Source organism: Callithrix jacchus, chromosome 1 (genome assembly GCF_049354715.1).
Source record: "Callithrix jacchus isolate 240 chromosome 1, calJac240_pri, whole genome shotgun sequence".
Taxonomy (NCBI): domain Eukaryota; kingdom Metazoa; phylum Chordata; class Mammalia; order Primates; family Cebidae; genus Callithrix; species Callithrix jacchus.
Window position 1 is genome coordinate 99,489,978 of NC_133502.1, and position 25,109 is coordinate 99,515,086.

General features: G+C 41.9%; 1 protein-coding gene across 8 annotated transcripts in view; it reads left to right on the forward strand.

Moving 5' to 3' along the window:
• The window catches only part of FRMD3 (FERM domain containing 3), a 398,735-nt gene that overhangs the window by 94,365 nt on the left and 279,261 nt on the right, over positions 1-25,109 (forward strand). The window contains exon 1 of one of the 8 annotated variants that reach the window (XM_035303807.3): positions 9,435-9,721. The exons of 6 other annotated variants lie outside the window; for them this stretch is intronic. In XM_035303807.3, the coding sequence (XP_035159698.2) occupies positions 9,554-9,721 (168 nt within the window). In that variant the 5' untranslated portion in view covers positions 9,435-9,553. Of the gene's footprint in view, positions 1-9,434; positions 9,722-25,109 lie in introns of those variants that run through there. One more of the 8 variants, XM_035303825.3, reaches the window with a different exon arrangement.

Here is a 25,109-nt window from a genome sequence, read left to right on the forward strand (position 1 = left end):
GTGTCTGGTAGATTTCGGCTGGGAACCCATCTGGACCTGGGCTTTTTTTTGTGTGGTAGGCTCTTAACTGCTGCCTCAACTTCAGACCTTGTTATTGGTCTATTCATAATTTTGACTTCCTCCTGGTTTAGGCTTGGGAGGACACAAGTGTCTAGGAGTTTATCCATTTCTTCCAGGTTTACTAGTTTATGTGCATAGAGTTGTTGGTAATATTCTCTGATGATGGTTTGAATTTCTGTGGAATCTGTGGTGATTTCCCCTTTATCGTTTTTTATTGCTTCTATTTGGTTATTCTCTCTTTTCTTTTTTATCAGTGTGGCTAGTGGTCTATTTTGTTGATCTTTTCAAAAAACCAGCTCTTGGATCTATTGATTTTTTTGAAGGGGTTTTCGTGTCTCTATCTCCTTCAGTTCAGCTCTGATCTTAGTTATTTCTTGTCTTCTGCTAGGTTTTAAGTTTTTTTGATCTTGCTCCTCTAGCTCTTTCAATTTTGATGATAGGGTGTCAATTTTGGATATCTCCACTCTTCTCTTGTGGGCACTTATTGCTAAATATTTTCCTCTAGAGACTGCTTTAAATGTGTCCCAGAGATTCTGGCATGTTGTGTCCTCGTTCTCGTTGGTTTTGAAGAACTTCTTTATTTCTGCCTTCATTTCATTGTTTATCCAGTCAACATTCAAGAGCCAGTTGTTCAGTTTCCATGAAGCTGTGCGGTTCTGGGTTGGTTTCTGAATTCTGAGTTCTAACTTGATTACACTATGGTCTGAGAGACTGTTTGTTATGATTTCAGTTGTTTTGCATTTGCTGAGAAGTGTTTTACTTCCAATTATGTGGTCAGTTTTAGAGTAGGTGTGATGTGGTGCTGAGAAGAATGTATATTCTGTGGATTTGGGGTGGAGAGTTCTATACATGTCTATCAGGTTTGCTTGCTCCAGGTCTGAGTTCAAGCCCTGGATATCCTTGTTAATTTTCTGTCTGGTTGATCTGTTTAATATCAACAGTGGAGTGTTAAAGTCTCCCGCTATTATTGTGTGGGAGTCTAAGTCTCTTTGTAAGTCATTAAGAACTTGCCTTATATATCTGGGTGCTCCTGTATTGGGTCCATATATATTTAGGATCGTTAGGTCTTCTTGTTGTATCGATCCTTTTACCATTATGTAATGTCCTTCTATGTCTCTTTTGATCTTTGTTGCATTAGAGTCTATTTTATCAGAGACAAGAATTACAACTCCTGCATTTTTTTTTCTTTTTTGCTCTCCATTTGCTTGATAAATCTTCCTCCATCCCTTTATTTTGAGCCTTTGTGTATCCTTGCATGTGAGATGGGTTTCCTGGATACAGCACACCGATAGGTTTTGGTTTTTTATCCAATTTGCCAGTCTGTGTCTTTTGATTGGTGCATTTAGTCCATTTACATTTAGGGTTAATATTGTTATGTGTGAATGTGATACTGCCATTTTGATGTTAGCTGGCTGTTTTGCCCGTTAGTTGATGTAGATTCTTCATTTTGTTTATGCTCTTTACCATTTGGTATGTTTTTGAAATGGCTGGTACTGGTTGTTCCTTTCTATGTGTAGTGCCTCCTTTAGGAGCTCTTGTAAAGCAGGCCTGGTGGTGACAAAATCTATGAATACTTCCTTGTTTGCAAAGGGTTTCATTTTTCCTTCACTTATGAAGCTCAGTTTGGCTGGATATGAAATTCTGGATTGAAAGTTCTTTTCTTTAAGGATGTTGAATATTGGCCCCCACTCTCTTCTGGCTTGTAGAGTTTCTGCCGAGAGATCTGCTGTGAGTCTGATGGGCTTCCCTTTGTGGGTGACCCGACCTTTCTCTCAGGCTGCCCTTAGCATTTTCTTCTTCATTTCAACCCTGGTGAATCTGACAATTATGTGCCTTGGGGTTGCTCTTCTTGCGGAATATCTTTGTGGTGTTCTCTGTATTTCCTGGACTTGAATATTGGCCTGCTTGCTAGGTTGGGGAAATTTTCCTGGAAAATATACTGAAGAGTATTTTCCAGCTTGGATTCATTCTCTTCGTCACATTCAGGTACATCTATCAAACGTAGGTTAGGTCTCTTCACATAGTCCCACATTTCTTGGAGACTTGTTCATTCCTTTTTGTGCTTTTTTTCTCTAATGTTGGCTTCTCGTTTTATTTCATTGAGTTGATCTTTGACTTCTGATATCCTTTCTTCTGCTTGGTCAATTCGGCTGTTGAAACTTGTGCATGCTTCGCGAAGTTCTCGTGTTGTGTTTTTCAGCTCCCTCAATTCACTCATATTCCTCTCTACGTTATCCATTCTTGTTATCATTTCCTCAAATCTTTTTTCAAGGTTCTTAGTTCCTTTGCATTGATTTAGAACGTGTTCTTTTAGCTCACGGAAGTTTCTCATTACCCACCTTCTGAAGTCTGATTCTGTCATTTCATCACACTCATTCTCCGTGTAGCTTTGTTCCCTTGCTGGTGAGGAGTTTTGGTCCTTTGTAGGAGAGGTGTTCTGGTTTCAAGTCTTTTCCTCCTTTTTGCGCTGGTTTCTTCCCACCTTTGTGGATTTATCCACCTGTTGTCTTTGCAGTTGCTGATTTCCCGATTGTGTCTCTGAGTGGATGTCCAGATTGTTGATGATGAAGTATTTCTGTTTCTTAGTTTTCCTTCTAACAGTCTGGCCCCTCTGCTGTTAGACTGCTGAGGTCCACTCCAGGCTCTGCTTGCCTGGGGAACTCCTGTAGCAGCTGCGGAACCGTGAGGGTTCCTACCAGATTCTTCTTCTGCTATCTTTGTCCTGGGTGCTGCTTGAGGAGACAGTCTGTACTTTATTAGAGCTCAAGTGCTGAGCTGTGAGCTCCATTGTTCATTCAGGGCTGCTAGGTAAGTACGTTTAAGTCTGCTGCAGCAGAACTTATAAAGCCCCCTCCTTTTTTTTTTCCTCAGTTGCTGTCCCGGGGAGTTAGGGCTTTATTTATTAGTATTCATTGCACTTTTCTGCGCGGTGAGGAGGCAGTCTAGTCACCACCTGCCTGTAGTGGCTATGCTGAGCTGCCGTGGGCTCTGCCCTGTTGCCGTGGGCTCCGCCCTGCTGTTGTGGGCTCCACCCTGCTGCTGTGTGTAATTCCCTGTAGTCCTGTTTATATGGGTGTGGTTAGAACTGCAGTGGCGATGGTGGCCTGTCTCTGTAGTGGCAGACTCTCTCTGTTATGGCGGGTTGCCTCAGCAATGGCAGGCTGCGTCTACAATGGCAGAGTACCTCCATAGGGGTCACGTGCCTCGGTAATGGTGGACGCCCCTCCCCCACCGAGCTGCACTGTCCTGGGTTCAGCTGTGCTTGCTGTGAAACTCTCGACCCTGAGCGTTTCCAATTGCTGTTTTGTTTGTTTTTGTGGGGGTGGGACCCACCGAGCCTGATCACCTGGCTTCCTGCCTCAGAGCCCTTTTTTTTTTTTTTTAAGTTGAACGGTTGACTCTCTCCCAGGTGTTCCAGTCACCTGCTGCAAGGACGCCAGGATCTGTGTGATTTCCTGTGCAGTGACCCACTGCGCCATCTCAAACAAATTGCTGCCCGGGAATCTCCTGGCCTGGCTTTCTGTTTAAGTCCTGTTTAATCAGATGAATGTGCTAATCTGCCTTCCAAAATCTCCAATTGCCGGTTTAACAGGGCAACCAAACCAGTGTATTTTGTACTGAGTGCCGCTGTGCTGTGGCCCTGGCCCAAACAGCCGCACCGGCCCAAACTGCTGCACTGGCGGCCCGTGGGGCTCCTACACCTGGGAATCTCCTGGTTTGTGGGCAATAAAGATCCATCTGGAAATGCGGCATCCACTCACCCTCTGTGAATTCACTGGGAGCTACAATCCTGAGTTGGTCCTACAGCGCCATCTTCAGAAGTCCCCCGACCTTTCCTTCTTTCTTTCTCTCCTTTCATTCTTCCTTTCTTTCTTTCCTTCTTTCTTTCTGTCTCTCTCTTCTTTCTTTCTTTCTTTCTTTCTTTCTTTCTTTCTTTCTTTCTTTCTTTCTTTCTTCTTTCTTTCTCCCTCCCTCCCTCCCTCCCTCCCTCCCTTCCTTCCTTCCTTCCTTCCTTTTTTTTTATTTTTTTATTTAGATAGAGTCTTGCTCTTGTCACCTGGGCTGGAGTGCAGTGGCATGATCTCAGCTCACTGCAACCTCCAACTCCCAGGTTTAAGTGATTCTCCTGCCTCAGCCTCCCAAATAACTGGAATTACAGATGTCCACCACCAAGCCCTGCTAATTTTTTTTGGTATTTTTAGTAGAGACAGGCTTTCACCATATTGGCCAGGCTGGTCTCAAACTCCTGACCTTAGGTAATCCACCTGCCTTGGCCTCCCAGGGTGCTGGGATTATAGGCATGAGCCAGCACACCTGGCTGGAGACCTTTTCAAAGCAACTTACTCCATTAAGCTGTTAGAGTAGTCCTGAGCCGAGCTAGAGAGGACCTGTTATAAGCAATGGGAGAAATTCCAGGAAATAAGTATTGAGCAGTATTGAAAGGCATTTTTTATGCACAGTAGACTGGTACCATCTGGTAGAACTTTTGCAGTGATAACATTGTTCTGTATCTGTGCTGTCCAGTTTGGTAGCCACTAGCCTCACATGGCTATCGAGCCCTTGCAATGTGACTAGGATGACTGAGGAACTGAATTTTCACAGCAACATAATTTCAATTCATTAAAATTTGAGTTTACACAGTTACACATGCTAGTGGCTACCACATTGGACAGTGTAGCGATAGTCTGTTACTGGTGGCTAACTCTGGAAGCAGAGAGGAAGTCAGTAAAGGTGGGGGCAGTGCAGGAAAGCTCTGCCTTACATACATGTGTGTCAACTGAGCCTTTGGTAAGGGTGTGTTACTTTCATAATTTCAAAACCATAAAAATTTTTCAGCAAATACATGTGCCTTTATTTTCAGAGAGAACATAGAAAGTTGGAGAGGATTTTAGATTTTTAATCCAATACCTGCATCTTTTTCAGGGAGCATCTGAAGTCCAGGGAGGGAAGGGATTAGCCTAGTGAGTGACAGACAGATTGGGACCCAGGTACAGTACCATGCTGTTTTGGTTAATGTAGACTTGTAATATAGTTTGAAGTCAGGTAGCATGCCTCCAGCTTTGTTCTTTTTGCTTAAGATTGTCTTGGCTATGCAAGCTCTTTTTTGGTTCCATATGAAATTTAAAGTAGTTTTTTTTCTAATTCTGTAAAGAAAATCAATGGTAGCTTTATGGGAATAGCATTGAATATATAAATTACTCTGGGCATTATGGCCATTTTCAAGATATTGATTCTTCCTATCCATGAGCATGGAATGTTTTTCCATTCGTTTGTGTCCTCTCTTATTTCCTTGAGCAGTGGTTTGTAGTTCTCCTTGAAGAGGTCCATCACATCTCTTATAAGTTGTATTCTTAGGTATTTTATTCTCTTTGTAGCAATTGTGAAGAGGAGTTTGCTCATTATTTGGCTCTCTGTTTGTAGGAATGCTTGTGATTTTTCTACATTGATTTTGTACCTGAGACTTTGCTAAAGTTGCTTATCAGCTTAAGGAGTTTTTGGGCTGAGATGATTGGGTTTTCTAAATGTAACATCATGCCATCTGCAAACTGATAATTTGACTTCCTCTTTTCCAGTTCGAATATCCTTTATTCCTTTCTTTTGCCTGATTGCCCTGGCCAGAACTTCTAATACTTTGTTGAACAGGAGTGGTGAGAGGGGGCATCCTTGTCTTGTGCTGGTTTTCAAAGGGAATGCTTCCAGCTTTTGCCCATTTAGTATGATATTGGCTGTGGGTTTGTCACAAATAGCTCTTATTATTTTGAGATATGTTCCATCAATACCTAGTTTATTGAGTGTTTTTAGCATGAAGGGTGTTGAATTTTATCTAAGGCCTTTTCTGCATCTATTGAGATAATCATGGTTTTTGTCACTGGTTCTGTTTATGGATTAATTAGATTTATTGATTTGTGTATGTTGAACCAGCCTTGCTTCCCAGGGATGAAGCCAACTTGATCTTGGTGGATAAGCTTTTTAATGTGCTGCTGGATTTGGTTTGCTAGTATTTTATTGAGAATTTTTGCATCGATGTTCATCAGGGATATTGGTCTAAAATTTTCCCTTTTTTTTGTTGTATTTCTTCCAGGTTTTATTATCAGGATGATGCTGGCCTCATATAATGAGTTAGGTATGAGTCCTTCTTTTTCTATTGCTTGGAATAGTATTAGGAGGAATGGTACCAGCTGCTCTTTGTACCTCTGGTAGAATTCAGTTGTGAATCCATCTGCCCTGGGCTTTTTTTTTGGTTGGTAGGCTATTAATTACTGCCTCGGAGGTTGTGGTGGGCCGAGATCACGCCATTACACTCCAGCCTGGGTAACAAGAGTGAAACTCCATCTCAAAAAAAAAAAATTACTGCCTCAGTTTCAGAATGTGTTTCTGGTCTAATCAGGTATTCGACTTCTTCCAGGTTTAGTTTTGGGAGAGTGTGTATGTCCAGCCATTTATTCATTTCTTCTAGATTTTCTAGTTTATTTACATAGAGGTGTTTCTAGTGTTCTTTGATGGTAGTTTGTATTATTTGATGGTAGTTTGTATTTCTGTGGGATCAGTGGTGATAACCCCTTCATCATTTTTTATTGTGTCTATTTAATTCTTCTCTCTTTTCTCCATTATTAGTCTGGCTAGCAGTCTATCTATTTTGTTAGTCTTTTCAAACAACAAGTTCCTGGATTCATTGATTTTTTTGAAGGGTTTTTTTGTGTCTCTATCTTCTTTAGTTCTGCCAAGATCTTAGTTATTTCTTGTCTTCTGCTGGCTTTTCAATTTGTTTGCTCTTGTTTCTCTAGGTCTTTTGTGATGTCAGGGCATTGAGTTATAGATCTTTCCCGCTTTCTCCTTTGGGCATTTAGTGCAATAATTTTTCCTCTAAACCCTGCTTTAGCTGTGTCCCAGAGATTTTGGTACATTGTGTCTTTGTCCCTTATTTCTGCCTCAATTTCATTATTTATCCAGTAGTCATTCAAGAGCAGGGTTAAGTTTCCATGTAGTTGGGCAGTTTTGGTTGAGTTTCTTGATCCTGAGTTCTAATTTGATTACACTGTAGTCTGAGAGACTGTTTGTTAAGATTGCCATTCTTCTGCATTTTCTGAAGAGTGTTTTACTTCCAATTATGTGGTCAATTTTAGAATAAGTACTATTTGGTGCTGAGAAGAATGTATATTCAGTTGACTTGGGGTGGAGAGTTGTGTAGATGTCTATTAGGTCTGCTTGGTCCAGAGCTGAGTTCAAGTCCTGAATATCTTTGTTAATTTTTTGTGTTGTTGGCCTGTGTAATATTGACAATGGGGTGTTAAAGTCTTCCAGTATTATTGTGTGGGAGTCTAAGTCTGTTTTTAGATCTCTAAGAACTTCCTTTATGAATCTGGGTGCTCCTGTATTGGGTGCATATATATTTAGGATAGTTAGCTCTTCTTGTTGCATTGATGACTTCACCATTAGGTAATGTCCTTCTTTGTCTTTTTTGATCTTTGTGGTTTTTAAAGTCTGTTTTTATCAGAGGCAAGGATTGCAACCTCTGCCTTTTTGCTTTCCATTTGCTTGGTAAATATTCCTCTATCCCTTTATTTTGAGCCTATTTGTGTCTTTGCACATGAGATAGGTCTCCTGAATACAGCTCACCAATGAGTCTTGACTCTTCATCCAATTTGCCAGTCTGTGTCTTTTAATTGGGTCATTTAGCCCATTCACATTTAAGGTTAATGTGAATTTGATCCTGTCATTATGATGCTACTTGGTTATTTTGCCCATTAGTTGATGCAATTTCTTCATAGTGATGATGGTCTTAACATTTTAGTTTTTCTTTGCAGTGGCTGGTACCAGTTGTTCTTTTGCATATTTAGTGCTTCCTTCAGGAACTCTTGTAAGGCAGGCCTGACAAGAATCCCTTAGCATTTGCTTGTCTGTAAAGGATTTTATTTCTCTTTCACTTATGAAGCTTTGTTTGGCTGGATATGCGATTCTGGGCTGAAATTCTTTTCTTTAAGAACGTTGAATATTGGCCCCCACTCTCTTCTGGCTTGTAGGGTTTCTGCAGAGAGATCTGTTGTTAGTGTGATAAGCTTCTCTTTGTGGGTAACCCGACCTTTCTCTCTGGCTGCCTTTAACATATTTTCCTTCATTTTAACCTTGGTGAATCTAAAGATCATGTGTCTTGGTGTTGCTCTTTTCAAGGAGTATCTTTATGGTGTTTTCTGTATTTCCTGAATTTGAATGTTGGCCTGTCTTGCTAGGTTGGGGAAGTTCTCCTGGATAATATCTTGAAGTGCATTTTTCAACTTGGTTCCATTCTCCCCTTCACCTTCAGGTACACCAATCAAATGTAGGTTTGGTCTTTTCACATAGTCCCATATTTATTGGAGGCTTTGTTGGTTCCTTTTTATTCTTTTTTCTCTAATCTTGACTTCATGCTTTATTTCATTAAGTTGATCTTCACTCTCTGATATCCCTTCTTCTGCTTGATTAATTTGGCTATTGATACTTGTGTATGCTTCATGAAGTTCTTGTGCCATGTTTCTCAGCTTCATCAGGTCATTTATGTTCTTCTCGAAACTGGTTATTCTAGTTAGCAATTCTTCTAACCTTTTCTCAAGGTTCTTAGCTTCCTTGCATTGGGTTAGAACATGCTCCTTTAGCTTGGAGGAGCTTGTTATTACCCACCTTCTGAAGCCTACTTCTGTCAATTCATCAAATTGATTCTCTGTCCTGTTTTGCTCCGTTGCTTGTGAGGAGTTGTGATCCTCTGAAGGAGAAGAGGTATTCTTGTTTTTGGAATTTTCAGCCTTTTTGCTCTGTTTTTTTCTTATCTTCATGGATTTATCTACCTTTGGTTTTTACTGTTGGTGACTTTTGGATGGAGTTTTTGCATGGTCATCCTTTTTGTTGATGTTGATGCTAACACTCAGGCCCCTCTTCTGCAGGTCTGCTCAAATTTGCTGGAGGGCCACTCCAGACCCTGTTTGCCTGGGTATCACCACTGAAGGCTGCAGAACAGAATAGATTGCTGTTTACTCCTTCCTCTGGAAGCTTCGTCTTAGAGGGGCACCTGCCAGATGCCAGCCAGAACTCTCCTGTATGACACATCTGTCAACCCCTACTGGGAGGTGTGTCCCAGTCATGAGGCACAGAGGTCAGGGACCCACTTGAGGAGGCAGTCTGTGTCTTAATGGAGCTCAAGCACTGTACTGGGGGATCCGCTGCTCTCTTCAGAGCTGGCAGGCAGGAATGTTTAAGTCTGCTGAAGCTGTGCCCACAGCCACCCCTTTCCCTAGGTGCTCTGTCTCAGGGAGATGGACATTTTATCTATAAGCCCCTGAGTGGGGCTGTTGCCTTTCTTTCAGAGATGCCCTACCCAGAGAGGAGAATCTAGAGAGGGAAATCTAGAGAGGCAGTCTGGCTACAGTGACTTTGTGGTGCTGTGGTGGGCTCTGCCCAGTCTAAACTTCCTGGAGCCTTTGTTTACACTGTGAGGGAAAAACCGCTTACTCAAACCTCAATAATGGTGGATGCCCCTCCCCCCACCAAGCTGGACCCTCTCAGGTTGACTTTAGACTCCTGTGCTTGCAGTGAGAATTTCAAGCTAGTGGATCTTGTCTTGCTGGGCTCCATGGGGATGGGATCCACTGACCTAGAGCACTTGGTTCCCAGGCTTCAGCGCCCTTTCCAGGTAAGTGAACAGTTCTGTTTTGCTGAAATTCCAGGCACCATTGGGGTACAAAAAAACCTCCTGCAGCAAATGGCCGCCCAGTTTTGTTTTTGAAACCCAGGGCCCTTGTGGTGTAGGCACCCAAGGGAATTTCTTGGTCTGTGGGTTGTGAAGACTGTGGGAAAAGCATTGTATTTGGGCCAGAATGTACTGTTCCTCATGGCACAGTCCTTCATGGCTTCCCTTGGCTGGGGGAGGGAGTTCTCTGACCCCTTGCACTTCCCAGGTATGGTGACGCCCCACCCTGCTTCTACTCACCCTCTGTGGGCTGCACCCACTGTCTAACCAGTCCCAATGAGATGAACCAGGCAGCTCAGTTGGAAATGCAGAAATCACCTGCTTTCTGTGTTTATTTGCTGGGAGCTGCAGACCAGAGCTGTTCCTATTTGGCCATCTTGGCTGAGAATGTCATTTTCATATTTCTTTCTACTTCGTTATAAGGCATTATTATATGACTTTTGTTAATATCGTGATGTTTCCTCTTTGTATCAAGAAATAGAGGACATATAATGATTAAGCAAAAGAAAATTAATTATTTGAACTTATTGATAAGTTAATGATACCTCTCAATTAGCAGTTTTTCTCTGTCATTTATTTTGAAGATAAAATCTTTCCCTTTGATAATAATTATAAAACACATAAAAATCAAATAGTACAAAAGATTATCCAATGAAAATTAAATCATTTTTCTACATCTGACCCTAGATGTGCCCTTCAGAGGTTAATATTATCTGCAGATATTTTGGGTGCAACCTTTCAGAATTTCATTTTTCCTTCCAGAAAACAATATTGGCTACCAGTTAGTAGCAAGTAATACTAACTCCATTGAGGTGTAGTTTGTGTGGCCAAAAGACCTGAAGAAATGCTTTGTAGTGCTAGGTTGGCTCACACTTCCAGAGCTGGAGGTAAGACCCATTGGGTTTTTGTCTCAGGCTCTGAATGCCTCTATGAATGTGGGAGCCCACTTGATATTTCTGTTTCTCTAAGCACCCTTATTCTCTCTGGTGGGCTTGCATTTGCAGCAGATGGTTGATAGTCACTCCTGGTTTTGGGAGAGTGTCTTTACTCTTTCTTTCATTGTGTTATTTTCTTTCCCTGCTGTGCAGTGTGACTGTGAATTCACGAAGAAGCTTCTGTGTGCTCCCCTTTCTCTGCTCACTTCTGTGTCTTGCAGACTTAGGATGTCTTCAGAGTGGACCTTCCTCCCAAGGGCTCTGTTTAAAATTCCACCATCTCAGTGATGTGTGAAGAACAGTCAGAGATGCTGAAAGATATGTGAAGTGTGAGAATCCTTTCAATAGTGACTTTCTCAGATCCCAGGGGACTCTAGAGGGTGGGGGTCAGGCAAAAGGAGTGCTGGCCTTCAAGAAGAGGTGAGCAGAAGGGAAGGGCTGGAGATTTGTTTGCTCAGGTGGTATGTGAGCATGACACGCAGCCGAGGGTGTCGTGGGTATATGCGACCATAGTAGTCCCTGTGGTCATTTCTGCCGATGAGTTTAGAAAGGTTCTGCGATAAGTAATTGATTGGCCAGTAAGCATTTACTAGACCATCAAAGTTTTAATACCCCAACACACCCACTATGTGAGTCTTCTCTCTAAAGTGATACTCGCAACCACCCTCCACCACATTACTGTCTGTCACTTTTTATGGCTATTGATAAATTGTTCATTCCTTGTGTGCCTGTTTGTTCTTGGTCTTCCCCACAGGCTGAGAGCTCCATAAAGGCAGGGATGTTCCTGCATCTCAAGAACATCCTCAGTGCCTGGAACACTGTGGGGGCTTAATAAAAATATTGGTTAGCTGAAAAAATAAATAAATGATCACATTTTACCAAATCATCATAATAGCAGCAATCTGTTGAGCACTTAGTATGTGCCAATCCCTGTGCTAAACACGTTTCATCTCATTTAATCCTCAAAAGCAGTCGTAGGAAGTGGGAATTGATGTCCCTATTTTACAGGTCTGGAAAACGAGCACCAGAACTGTTGAGTGCCGTCTCCAGTCACACAGCCAGTAAGTGGTAGGCTGAGATTTGAACCTGAGTCTGTCCAAGATCTTGAAATTTAACATATTAAGGTATAATTTCTAGAGCTGCCAATCTGAACAGTCACCTCAGAAAGGGGCCCTGCAAAAGAAGCAGGTTTCTGCCTTCCAGGTGAGTTGCCAGACGGTTGGGAGCAAACCAGGCACCACCTGCTCCTCTGGATTTCAGCTGGGGACACCCCCACAACCCTGTCAACATGGTTCTGGGAGGGGTTCCTCCCTGACATGGGCCCCTGGTATTTTGAGCAGTTGTGAATGATTTAGGTGTCATGGCAGACATGCTTCCTTGCATTGAATTCTAACTGAAAACTGTGCTGAAATGAAAGCCAAGAGGTACAGCAGCTACTTATTTATTTATTTACTTTCTGTTAATGAATGGGGGAGAAAAAACAACCCTGAAGCCATCAGCCAGATACTTCACCTTTTTGGCACTCTTTCTTAGCTCTCCAAATGGCACCTTAGTGCTTGTGAGTATTTTTATTTTTATGATATCATATTTTGCAAAATACCTGAGAGCCATTTTCAACACTCTGGGTACCCAGAGAGCACTCCGTTTGATCCATTTTCCTACCAGGAAGGCTTAAGTGGAGAGAAAGGAGAGGCCTAACAAGCACCCTGGGCTGAGCTAACTGCCTCCTTCTCAGCCTCTCTCCTTCTCTGGGTCCTCTCTGAGCTTCACTGCTTTCTCTCTGGCTGTTAGGCTACTGGGGAAATCAGCAGAACCTATTATTGTGAATGTATACAGCACATTATATTTTGTAAAATGACTCAGGTTCTGTTTATTAGTCGTTTCCTTTCCAAAGTAAGTCACTAAATAGGGAAGGAGAAACTGGTAACTTCCACCAGGCTTAGCTTAATGAGTTAGCCCTGGCCAGGGAAATACTTCTGAAAGGGACCAAGTATCTCTTCTTAAAGAAGGTTGGTGCTGTTGGGAGTCTGTGAGTGGGATCCTCCCACATCCCTTTTTTGAACAGCTTTATTGGGATCTAATACATGTAACATACAATTTTTCACCTAAAGTGTGTAATTCAGTGGTGGTTAGTATATTCATAGAATTGTGTGTCCATCAACATAGTCAATTTTAGGACATTTAATCCTTCCGGAAGGAAACCTGTATCTCTTATTGTCACTCCCTCCACCCTGTGCATTTCCCCGAGTCCTAGGGAAGAATTTACCTTACATTACTGTAGATTTGTTTTTCTTGGACACTTCATAGAAATGGAATGTTGCAATATGTAGTCTTTGTGACTGGCTTCTTTCATTTACATAGGGATTTCAGGGTTCACTCATGTTTAGTGTTTATCAGTATTTCATTTCTTTTTACTGCCAAATATTATTTCGTTGCATGGATGTACTACATTGGTTGATGAATTTTCAGTTGTTTCTACTTTTTGACTGCTATGAATAGTGCTGCTATGAGTATTTGTGTATGGGTTTTTATGTGGACATATGCTTTCATTTACCTAGCTAGGAGGGGAATTGCTGGGGCATGTGGTAACTCTATGTTTAACTTCTTAAGGAACTGCCAGATTGCTTTCTAAAGCAGCTGCACAATGTTACCTTACCTGCTGGCCATGCATAGGGATCCTGACGTTTCCACATCCCCATCAGTAACACTGATCTGAGTTTTTGAGTGTAGTCATCCTAGTGCATTTTGCTGGTAAAGTGGATTGGCATTGTGGTTTGGATTTGCCTTTCTCTGAAAACTTCCATCTGCATCTTGACTATACATTTTTTCTTTAGGTAGCTGGGAGGTCTTTTGGGGGTTAACATTTGAACGAGTGAGAAGACTCTCCGGAGCCCTCCTCTTCCCAAGTTGTCTTGAGACTATGGGACATCCTTCATTCTTGAACCTCTCTCATCTGTGGGGCTGGGGGACACTGTGACCAAACCACTGCCACAAACTTCACACCTTCAAAGTTGGTTTCTTGCTTTCCAGCGGCCATTTTTAATTATTATACAATCCTTATGAAAAATGAATATTTAAAGCAAATTGCTTTTGAAAGGCAGTTACAGATGTCATCCTCTGTTATATTTACAACCTAAGTCACGGAAGTTTCTAAGGTCACTAGTTTTTTTTTTTAAGACACTGTACACCAAGCCAACAGCACAGAGAATGTGTTTTCCACCTTTTCTAGGATCTCAAAGAATGAGTAGAGCCCAATCTTTGGAACTTTCTCTCGCCGTGTGTGTGTGTGTGTGTGTTTCAGTTAAACTCTATTTTGAGATAATTGTAGATTCACATGCAGTTGTAAGAAGCAATGCTGAGAGATCCCATCCTTGGAACTGTTTTGTTGTGGAAGAAAATAAAGACTTACTGAGGACTGGAAAATAACTCTGGAAGTGTGCCAGGATTCCAAACTATTTCTGTTGCCATCAGCTCCCTGCTTTTTCCCAGGATAAAGGACCACAGGATCAAACAATCAAACGAGCTGCTCCTGGGGAGTGGCTCCTTATTGACAGCAGCTGTTCAGTTTACAATTTATTTCAGCTTAAAGTATTCAAACCTAACAATGCTACCCTTCTCTTCCCTTCCCTCTTGCTAAATTGCGTCTTTTTTTGCTATGACTACGGCTGCTGCTGCTGCTATTTCATTGGACTTGAAGGAAATTGAGCCTGCCAAGGATCTCGTTTGATTTTAAACCTAACCCATATTGAAACAAAGTATTCTAAATGAGGCAAATAATGTAAATGAACTAAAGATTGTAAACTGCGTCAGCGTAGCACCTGGTATATCACCTGAGTTGGTGCTCTCATCAATTCGACACACAATCCACTGAGTATCTGCTCCGTGTTAGGCACTGCTCAAGGTGCTAGAGATACAGCTAGGGAACAAAATGCACAGAAATCCCGGTCTTCATGGAGTTTACATTCTCCCGAGGGAGGCAACAAACAGGTAAAATATAAAGTATGTCTGTCTGGAGTGCAGTGGCATGATCTCAGCTCATTGCAACCTCCATCTGAAGGGTTCAAGCAATTCTCCTGCTCAGCCACCCGAGTAGCTGGGACCACAGGTGCACGCCACCACACTCAGCTACTTTTTGAATTTTTTTTTTTGTTTTTTTAGTAGAGAGTGGGTTTCACCATGTTGGCCAGGATGGTCTAAATCTCTTGACCTCGTGATCCACCCGCCTCAGCCTCCCAAAGTGCTGGGACTACAGGGCGTGAGCCACCACGCCTGGCCAAGACATTATATTTCTAATAAAGTGCTATATAAATTCCCAATGTAAATTTATTTGGTGAGAAAACCTGAAATTTCTGGTTTACAGAGATATTGCAGAATTACCATGTCAGTTAATTTGTTTTAAAAGCAATATATTTAAAATAGTGTTTTTGATGTCATTGTCCCAGTTGATCCACATACATATATGCCTATATGATACATGTCTTTAATAGACATAAAATGATAAAATGGTACCCAAACTTTAACCTTCAAAATAAAGTCTGTAGACACAGACTTCAGTTAGACATAAAACTGTGACTTTGTTTTTTCACACTCTTCCCATAGTAAAATTACTTCACTACTAAGAATGAAACAAAATTTGTACCCTGAAAATTAACATTTACAATGAGCCCAAACATGGTTGCTCATGCCTGTAATCCTAGCACTTTGGGAAGCTGAGGAGGAGGATTGCTTGAGTTTTTGATAGCAAGACCCTAAATCTACAAAAAATTAGCCAGGCTTGGTGTAGCACCACTGTAGTCCCAGCTACTCTGGAGGCTTAGATCACTTGAGTCCAGAAGTTGGAGGCTGCAGTGAGCTATGATCACACCACTGCACTCCAGCCCAGGCAACAGAGCAATACCTTATTTGTGTTGCCCAAGCTAGACTCAAAACTCCTCGGCTCAAGCAATCCTCCTGCCTCAGCCTCCCAAGTAGCTGGGACCACAGGTGTGTGCCAGCAACCCAGCTTGTAATTTTTTTTGATGTGGTATTTACCCCACAGTCTTTCTTAGATAAAGACTCTTTCAAAATTATACTGATTAGTGGTCAGGCACGGTGGCTCATGCCTGTAATCCCATCACCTTGGGAGGCTAAGGTGGATGGATCACTTGAGATCAGGAGTTAGAAACCAGCCAGGTTAATATGGTGAAATCCTATCTCTACTAAAAATATATAAAAAAAAATTAGCTGGGCATAGTGGCACACACCTGTAATTCCAGCTATTCAGGAGGCTGAGACATGAGACTCTCTTGAAAACTGGAGGCGGAGGTTGCAGTGTGCTGAGATCATGCCACTGAACTCCAGCCAGGGCACCAGAGTGAGACTCTGCCTCAAGAATGAATGACTGAAGTATGTCTGTCGTTGGTAAATACTTTGAATAAAAGTTGGAGAGGAGGCAAGAAAGGGAGGAAAAAGGAAAGGAAGTGGGGATGATTCCAGCTTTAAATGAGGTGGTCAAGGAAGACTTCCCTGGAATGGGACGTTAGAGCAGGGGGTGGCAAGCTTTTTCTGTAAAAGACCAGATAGTACACATTTTAGATTTGGCCAGCCAGTTACTCAGCAATTCATGTAGTGCAAAAGCAGCTGCAGATAGTGCATAAAGGAACAAGTGTGGCTGTATGCCTGTAAAACTTGATTTGCAGAAATAGGTGAAGGCTGGGTTTGGGCTGCAGTTTGCCATTCCCTGTATTAGAATAAAATTGCAAGGGAGATGAGAAGCCAGACACAGTGGTGTCTGCCAGGGAAAGGGCAGGGAGAGCATTACAAGAGAAGAGACAGCCAGTGCAAAGGACCTGAGCTGGCTTTGTGGCTGGCTTCTTTAAGAACAGGAAGAGAGTCAAGCATTGAACAAGCAGAGTAGAAGGAGGTAAGGTCAGAGAGATGATTGGGTATAATTCTACAGGAGTTTATAGGCCAGTGTGAACTCACAAACCCTTTGTTAAAATAGTCAAAAGAAAAATTTATGAACTACTTTTTTGCTAAACAGTTGAAGTAGGATGTGCATACAGAAAAGTATGCAAAGTTGTAAGTGTGCGGCGTAATACGTTTTTATAGAGTACACATTCTCGATTACAGCACCCAGATCCAGGAGCACAGCATGGCTAGCACCTGGGATGCCCCTACTGTGCCTCCTCACAGGCACCACTTCCTGAGAGTAACCACTGTCTTGGCTTCTGACATCATAGGTTAGTGCTTCCTGTTGTTGAATATAATTTTATGTAAAAGGCATTGGGCAATATATGCCTTTTTGTGTTCTTGCATTTGGCTTCTTGTGTTCGACATTATGTTGATGAGATTCATCCTAATTGCTTGTAGTCGTAATTCTTTAATTCTCACTGATGTATGGGAGTAGATTCTCAAAATGAGTCAGGCACCAGACTGCATATAGGATGCTGTAACATTGTAGCTCAATGTGTTACCCACATAGTGTTAAACCTATTGAACTGCCAGTCATACAAAATATAGCACATGCAATTATGTACAGCACATAATACTTGATAATGATAAATGACTATGTTACTGGTTTATGTATTTAATATAAATACATATACCATTATATACTTATTATTTTGGAGTGTACTCATTCTATTTATATAAAAAATGTTAACTGTAAAGCAGTCCCTGGGATGCCCTTCAGGAAGTATTCCAGAAATTTTCTCTTTTTTTTTTTGAGACAGAGGTTTGCCCTGTTGCCCAGGCTGGAGTGCAGTGGTGTGATCTCTCTCACTGCAACTTCTGCCTCCCAGGTTCAAGCAGTTCTCCTGTCTCAGCCTGCTGAGTGGCTGGGATTACAGGCGTGTGCCACCATGCCCAACTAATTTTTGTATTTTTAGTAGAGATGTGGTTTCACCATGTTGGCCAGGCTGGCCTTGAACTCCTGACCTCAAGTGATCTGCCCGCCTTGGCCTCCCAAAGTGCTGGGATTACAGGCTTGAGTGACTGTGCCCAACAGATATATTGATATATTGTTATCATAGGAGATGACAGCCTCATGTGTGTTACTGCCTCTGAAGGCCTTTCAGTGGGACAAGATATGGAGGTGAAAGACCAGTGATATTGATGATCTTGACCCTGTGTAGGCCTTGGATAATGTATCTGTGTCTTAGATTTTAATAAAAAAGTTAAAAAATATAAAAATAGAACAAAGCTTATAGAATAAGGACATAAAGAAAATATTTTTGTGCAGCTGTACAATGTATTTTTGTTTTAAGCTAAGTATTATTAATAAAAGTCAAAAAGTTAAATCCAAACGCTTATAAAGTAAAAATGTTACAGTAAGCTAAGGTTAATTTACGGTTGAAGAAAGAAAATTTAAAAATTAATTTAGTGTAGCCTAAGTGTACAGTGTTTATAAAGTCTACAGTGGGGTATAGTAATGTCCTAGGCCTTCACATCCATCCATCACTCACTCATCCAGAGTAACTTCCAGTTCTGCAAGCTCCATTCATGGTAAGTGCCCTAGACAGGGGAGTCATTTTAAGTCCATTTTTAGTGTACCTTTTCTATGTTTAGATACACAAATGCTTCCCATTATGTTGTAATTGCCTACAGTTTTCCATACAGTCACATGCTATGCACATCTGTAGCCCAGGAGCAATAGACTCTACCACTTAGCCTAGGTGTGTAGTAGGCTGTACCAGCTAGGTTTGTACAACAAAGAAATTGCCTAAGAACATATTTCTCAGAATGTAATCCCCTTGGTAAATGACACATGACTGCATTTCATTATTTAGTTTCTTTAAAACGTTTTTGATAGACATTTAGTTTGCTTCTAGTTTGGGCTATTACAAACTGCTTTGCTAGCTTTAAGTTTTTTTAAAAAAATAATAAACTCTCAAATGTACAGTGCCAGCCATAGTTAGAGGCTTTGGGAATTTTTGAAAAATAACTGCAAATGTGTGAGAACAACTGACTCATCCAAGGATGGAGTTATTGACCCTTCCTACTGCAGCTCAAGAGTTCAGAGCAGACCAGTGGAGCTGACCAGCTGTGCGGTGGGCATTCATGGGGAGCTGGTGCAGTTTACACAAGTCATTGTTGGGGGATTCCGTCTTCCTCTTTGCATTCCAGAGAGTTGCTTGTCTGTCAGTTCCAGAACAAAGCTCATAGGTGGAGGGGCCTCTGGACTCTCAAGAGCCCTTCTGCAGCCATGATCTCCAGGATTGTGGAGGATCTTCATTCTTCAAATCTGTAAACATGCGATGCAGCAAAATATGCTAAGGCCACAACACTTTCTTCCCTCATCCTAGAAGGGAACTTAATTATTTAGGCAGCTCAAGATGGAATCTACCTATAGAAGGGAAAATCGTGTTTGTGAATGTTCTTCAGAGTGCTCAGGCAGCACCATGAGCAGGTGACTTTTTGATGATTTTGAAGCTGACCTGTCTGGAAGCACAGTTCTTGTGCTGAACCTGCAGGCCAGGTGCACTTTGCAGCTGTGGAGTCAGGAGGTGGAAATCTGATCACTTTGTTAGGAGGACCTTGGTGGCTCTCCTGTTTCTCCCAGCTCTCTCAGGCCACCTGTCCTATCGTCTCTCTACTCAGCACCCCCATCTGTAAGTAATCCTCTTAGTAAACAAAAGGGCCCCAGCTGCCAATCTGGTGGCCTCAGCACTTGGCTGATCTTAGAGGACTCGCCAACTGGGGCTTAATAGCCTCAGTGTCCTTCTTGAGCACTTTCAAGTACACAAATAAAGAAAATTAGTAGGGTGGAAAAAATAAGAGAGAAGTCAGTCTTTTGAGTACCAGTTCTGAGCTTTCTCACCTGTTTACAGATTTATACTGTATTTTACAAGATTTCACATTAGAGTGGCTATTTCTAGACTGTTCTGTTGCTTCTACATGAATCATTGTAAAACACCCCTTGGTATTTTACCTGGTGCATTGTTATAGGAGAGGGACTCTCCTTCTGCTGTGTGGAAGAAAATCTCATGACAGGCATAGACACATGGCACAGAGTAAATACATGAAAATTTTTTGCCAGAAGAATGAGTCAAGAAAGTAGCAACTCTGACACCTCACTGTTTTGGGACCTCAAACCCAGTATTGCATGTTGTTTCGTGTTAGCTGACTCAGTCTGAGTCCCCAACATCTCCCAGAAGATCTCCTCTAGTTAATTCATTCATTTATCACTATTTACTGTGCAAAGTACCCTGAGAGGATGTTGAAATACAGATGTAAACAACACACATACATGGAGCTTATATTCTAGCAGGGAGAGGTTGACAATAAGCAAACACTCATACAGATATAAATTATGACAGGTGGTGTGATGAGTTCTGTGTAGAAAGATAAAGTTGGGTAAGGGGGATTAGAGGTTGAAGAGGTGGGCAAGAGGTACTGTTCTTTATGAAGTGGTCAGGGAAGGTGTCTCTGATAAGGTGATACTTGAGGAGAGGCCTGAAAGAAGTCGGGGCAGAGGAGTCAAGTGAATACCTGGGAGAAGAACATTTCATAAAGAGAACAGATGTAAAGGTCTTGAGGTGGAAGGGAGCTTAGTGAGTGGGAAGAACGTAGGGGAGGAGGGCAGAACTAGGAGAGAAGCCCACAGAGGGGGTGGCAAACCACCCCAGGGTCTTATAGGTCACTTGAAGAGCTTTGGAAGCCTTTGGAAGGTTTTGATGGAGAATGGCATGGTCTGCTGTGTGTTTTTAAAGACGATCACTCCTGTAATCCCAGCACTTTGGGAGGCGGAGGCGGGTGGATCATGAGGTCAAGAGATCGAGACCATCCTGGTCAACATGGTGAAACCCCGTCTCTACTAAAAATACAAAAAATTAGCTGGGCATGGTGGCATGTGCCTGTAACCCCAGCTACTCAGGAGGCTGAGGCAGGAGAATTGCCGGAATCCAGGAGGCGGAGGTTGCGGTGAGCCAAGATCGCGCCATTGCACTCCAGCCTGGGTAACAAGAGCGAAACTCCGTCTCAAAAAAAAAAAAATAAAATAAAAAATAAAAAAAAATAAAGACGATCACTCACTTGCTGTGTTGAGAATAGGCTCTAGGGAGAGAAGAGCAAATGCAGGGAAACCTATTAGGAGGTGAAAAATGTGCCCTTGGGTGGTGAGAAGTTTTAGGAAGTCCAAGACCACTTGCATGTCTATGGTCATTGTGGTGCTTTCCTTTTGTGTGAAAGTGAAGCTCAGGAGATGATAAGCCGTGTCCTGCCCTCAGAGGAGCAGCTGGAAAGGGCCGGCCCCTCTTCCTTTCCAAGGGCTATCACCCGGAGCAGTTTAAACCCCAAGGCCATGTGGCATCCAGTGTCAGCAGCACTCAGTGCAGACCCCAAACTATAGCAGGATCCTGAGTGTATTCTCCTCCATTACCACCTCCCCACTCCTGGCCGCGTTACCAACTACAGGGCAGCTGGTTCCCCTGAGTTGCAGGAGAGTTCCAGCTAGTGTTAATCACACAGGACCTCCTCAAGCTATAGCTTCCCTTTCCTTGCCTGAATGAGTGGAGCTTTTTCCATCCATGATTTCAACTGGGGCGCTGCTTTCCTCAGACATCTCTGAATCTGGACTCATCTGTTCCCCTTGTCTGGTGGAGATGTGGTCCTGGAGTGTTGGCCATTCTCATCCTATGTCTAATTTACAGTGCTTCATGATCACCCTTTGGATTCTGCATTGGTTATCTATCTGTGTAGGAAATGATCGCACACTCAGTGGCTTAAAACAACATCCATTTAGTTAAGTCTGTAGACCAGGAGTCTGGGCAGGCTTGCTGGGTTCTATACTTGGGGTATCATGAGGCTGCATTCAAGGTGTCAGCAGAGCTGGGCTTTTCACTGAAAGCCCGGAGGCAGAATCTATTTCCAAGATTGTTCAGGTTGGTGGTAGAATTCAATTCCTTGCAGTTGTAGAACTGACGTCTCTATTTTCTTCCTCGTTGTCACCTTCTAGAGGTCACCACAGTCCTTGTCATGTGTACCCCTCTAACATCAAGTCAGCAGCAATGCATGAAATCCTTCTCTCTGAATCTCTCTGAATTCTCTTCTCTCATCAGCTGGAGAAAGCTCTCTGCTTTTAACGGCTATAGGGTATATGACCTACCAGGATAGTGCAGATAATTTCCCTATCTGATGGCCAGTTGTGCCATGTAACATAGCATAGTAACTGTGCCATGTAGCATAGCACAATCATGGGAGCGCTGTCTCATGTTGATAGGTTCTGGGGGTTAGGGAAGGACATCATTAAGGGGCCATTTTAGAAATTATGTCCTTTCTGATAGTCTTTTGCAGCCAGTATCAGTAGTGTTAGCAGTACTACTGCTAATTACACTGCAGTAATTACCAAAGTCAGTCAGTCATGAGGGTCTATCTTTGCCCTCATAGTCATTACGATAGCGTGCTTTTATTTCCAGAACCCCAGTTTCTCCATTTCCACAGAGGCAATTGGCATTCTGAAGCCACGTGGTGCACAGGAACCCAGCATAGCCATCAGAAATCAGTGTTTAGTGTTTCTGTCTGACTCTGAATGACAGATGACCGGGGAAATGATGGCCATTGATATCATTATATGATCATTAAAGCTTCTCATTAAAGCTAAAACTGTGAGGGCTGCGATATTCAAGGCATTTCTGTGGCTTGATTTGGAGTCCCCTGAATCACAAAGTTGGAGGTAAACTCTGCTGCCCTTTACCTCTGCTTCTCCCCGTCACAGCCAGCTTCCAGGTTTCATCCTGATGTGTCTGCCCACCTCTTCTGGAACACCTCCCATGACTTCTTCCATTCTTTAGCAGCCCCATTTATTAATAAATTCTTTCTTCTATTGGGCCCATGTCCATTTCCTTCTGACTGTTGCCTAGTGTATCCATTTATGGCCTATAGCTGTAACAAATAAGTCTTTTCTTTTTATAAAATATGGTGATTCAGATATTAAGAGGCAGATATGAAGTCTCAGGACATCTCTTCTACAAACTAAACTTCAGCTTTAGCAGGCACTGGGCATGTCACCTCCACTTCTGGTACTGGGAACATGCCTTTAGAATGTACCCTCCATCAGGGGAATATCATACACCAGGGCCTGTCAGGGGGTGGGGGCTAGGGGAGGGATATCAGGGGGTTGGGGGATAGGGGAGGGATAGCATTAGGAGAAATAGCTAATGTAGGTGACAGGGTTATGGATGCAGCAAACCACCTTGGCACGTGTATACCTATGTAACAAACCTGCACGTTCTGCACATGTATCCCAAAACTTAAAGTATATATTAAAAAGAATCTCCTGTCCATCAAAAAGGCAGGAACCTTCTCTGTTGTACTCACCACTGTGTCCCTAGCTCCTAGCACAGTGCCTGATATATAGCAGGGACCAGTGCATATTTATTAACTGGGATGCAATCATCCTTTGGAACTGAAGTTGAAGTGGCCCATGCTTAGATATTTGTATGTTGTCCCTAATTGGCATTGCCCAGTCTTGTGATCCACCCCAGGTCCCTACCTAAAAACAGTTAATATTTTCTGTCTTACATTTGCTCCAGAACAAGGCGTATAAATAGATAAATAAAACAAGTTAATGATTCAGGTACTTGAAAGGAGTTGCTTCCACAAGTAACAAATTTTGGTGCTTGACTTAAATTGTACTTCATTTAGAGTTGCAGCAGAGAGGAGGAGGTAAATTCATTACAGAGAAAAAAGGATATTAAATGTAGAGTTGGCTTTCCTTTTCCCTCTCTACTCAAATGCATGGAGTCACTTAATCAGATGTATCTCCTAATGTGAGCACTGGCTGCAGGGATGAAAACGAAGCCCTGCTAGCAATAAGAAATTCCTCTCAAGAAAAAATAGGAGATGTGGTTGCCTTGTTACATAGCAATCATCTTGTTACCTAGAGCAGCAAATACGGGTTTCATGGTGTGCATTTGCTGTAATATTCTAATGTTCTGGCTCAGTTTAAAATGCATAGTTTTGTATAATGTAATTCTCAACACATTTGTATCATTTTTCAGTGGAAAAAAATGTAGGTAATTATATCTGTAAGAAATTGCAAGTTATATCCCTGGTTTCGTAGCTCAGCTCTATAGCCTGAATGTATTACAGTGCTCTAGTGAAAGAACACTCCATGTTTATAAAAATTTCAGAGTATAGCTCTGCTATCTGAAAAATTAATGGGGTACCTTACATGTATATAAGGAGTCTTGCCGTGTCTTTATGACATTTATCTTTCCTCCCTTCAACAGATACATACTGATTCCTGCTATATGCAAAGAAGTGTAGTTTTTAAGTAGGAGTTTCAATGAAAAATCTCTAATTGTATTATATGTGATCTATAGAAAAGCAATTATAGAAAACAATTGTTTATTGACTTTTAGCATTTAACCTACAACTGCTCTTAAAATTCTGATGTTTGATAAACATCAGAATAACTAAATTTCTTTGTTTTGGCAACTTTGATTTGGACATGATGTATTTCACATATACTATGCAAATTAATTTTTAAAGTAGAGCCATTTCTTCTAGGCAGGGAATTTCAGTTAATTCTTTCTTTCTTTGTTATCTCTCCCAAGAGTGTGCCTAATAATTAACTGGCTGATGATTATATAAAGCATTAAACTATAAGTTATAAAGTGCTGGAGAGAAGCTAACCCCTATTCTCCACTCTTTTCCTCTCCTCCAAACTAATATTTTGCTGTCTCTAGATATTTGCATCTTGTTAGAGTCCACAGGATGTATTAATTCATCAACATTTTTTTTAGCCATTGCATTGACTAATTAATTGAATCTGTCATTCAGCAGATAAGCTTTGGGCCTCCCTGGTGTCTAGACTGGAGTGCTGGAGATGAAGGGAAAATAAAGCTCTATTTGAGATAGAAGAGCCTTGCCCTTAATGAACCTATAGACTGATGGTTCTCAAAGTGAGGCCACTCCTCAATATTGACTGTGTGTGTGTGTGTGTGTGTTTGTGAGTGTGTGTACATACATGCCTATGCACTCTATGCAGGCTTATAGCCTTGGAATATGTTAGAGTAGGAAATGGACATTCAAGATGATTAAAAAAATTAATACCATATTTTTAAGAGCAGTTGTAGGTAACAGAAATATCAGGTATATAGGTATATGGAAAGTACAGAGGATTCCCATCTACCCCCTTTCCTATTATTACCATCTTGCATTAGTGTGATACATTTATTACAATTGATAAACTGTTAAAAATACACGATTGTTAACTAAAGTTCATAGCTTACATGAGGGTTCGCTCTTGGTGGTGTACATTTTTATGGGTTTTGACAAATGTATAAGGTCCTGTATCCACAATTACAGGATTATAGAGAATAGTTTCTCTGGCCTAAAAATTCCTTGTGTTCTACCTATTCATCCCTCCCTTCTTCTCCATGGACCCCTGGAAACCACTGATCTCTTTACTG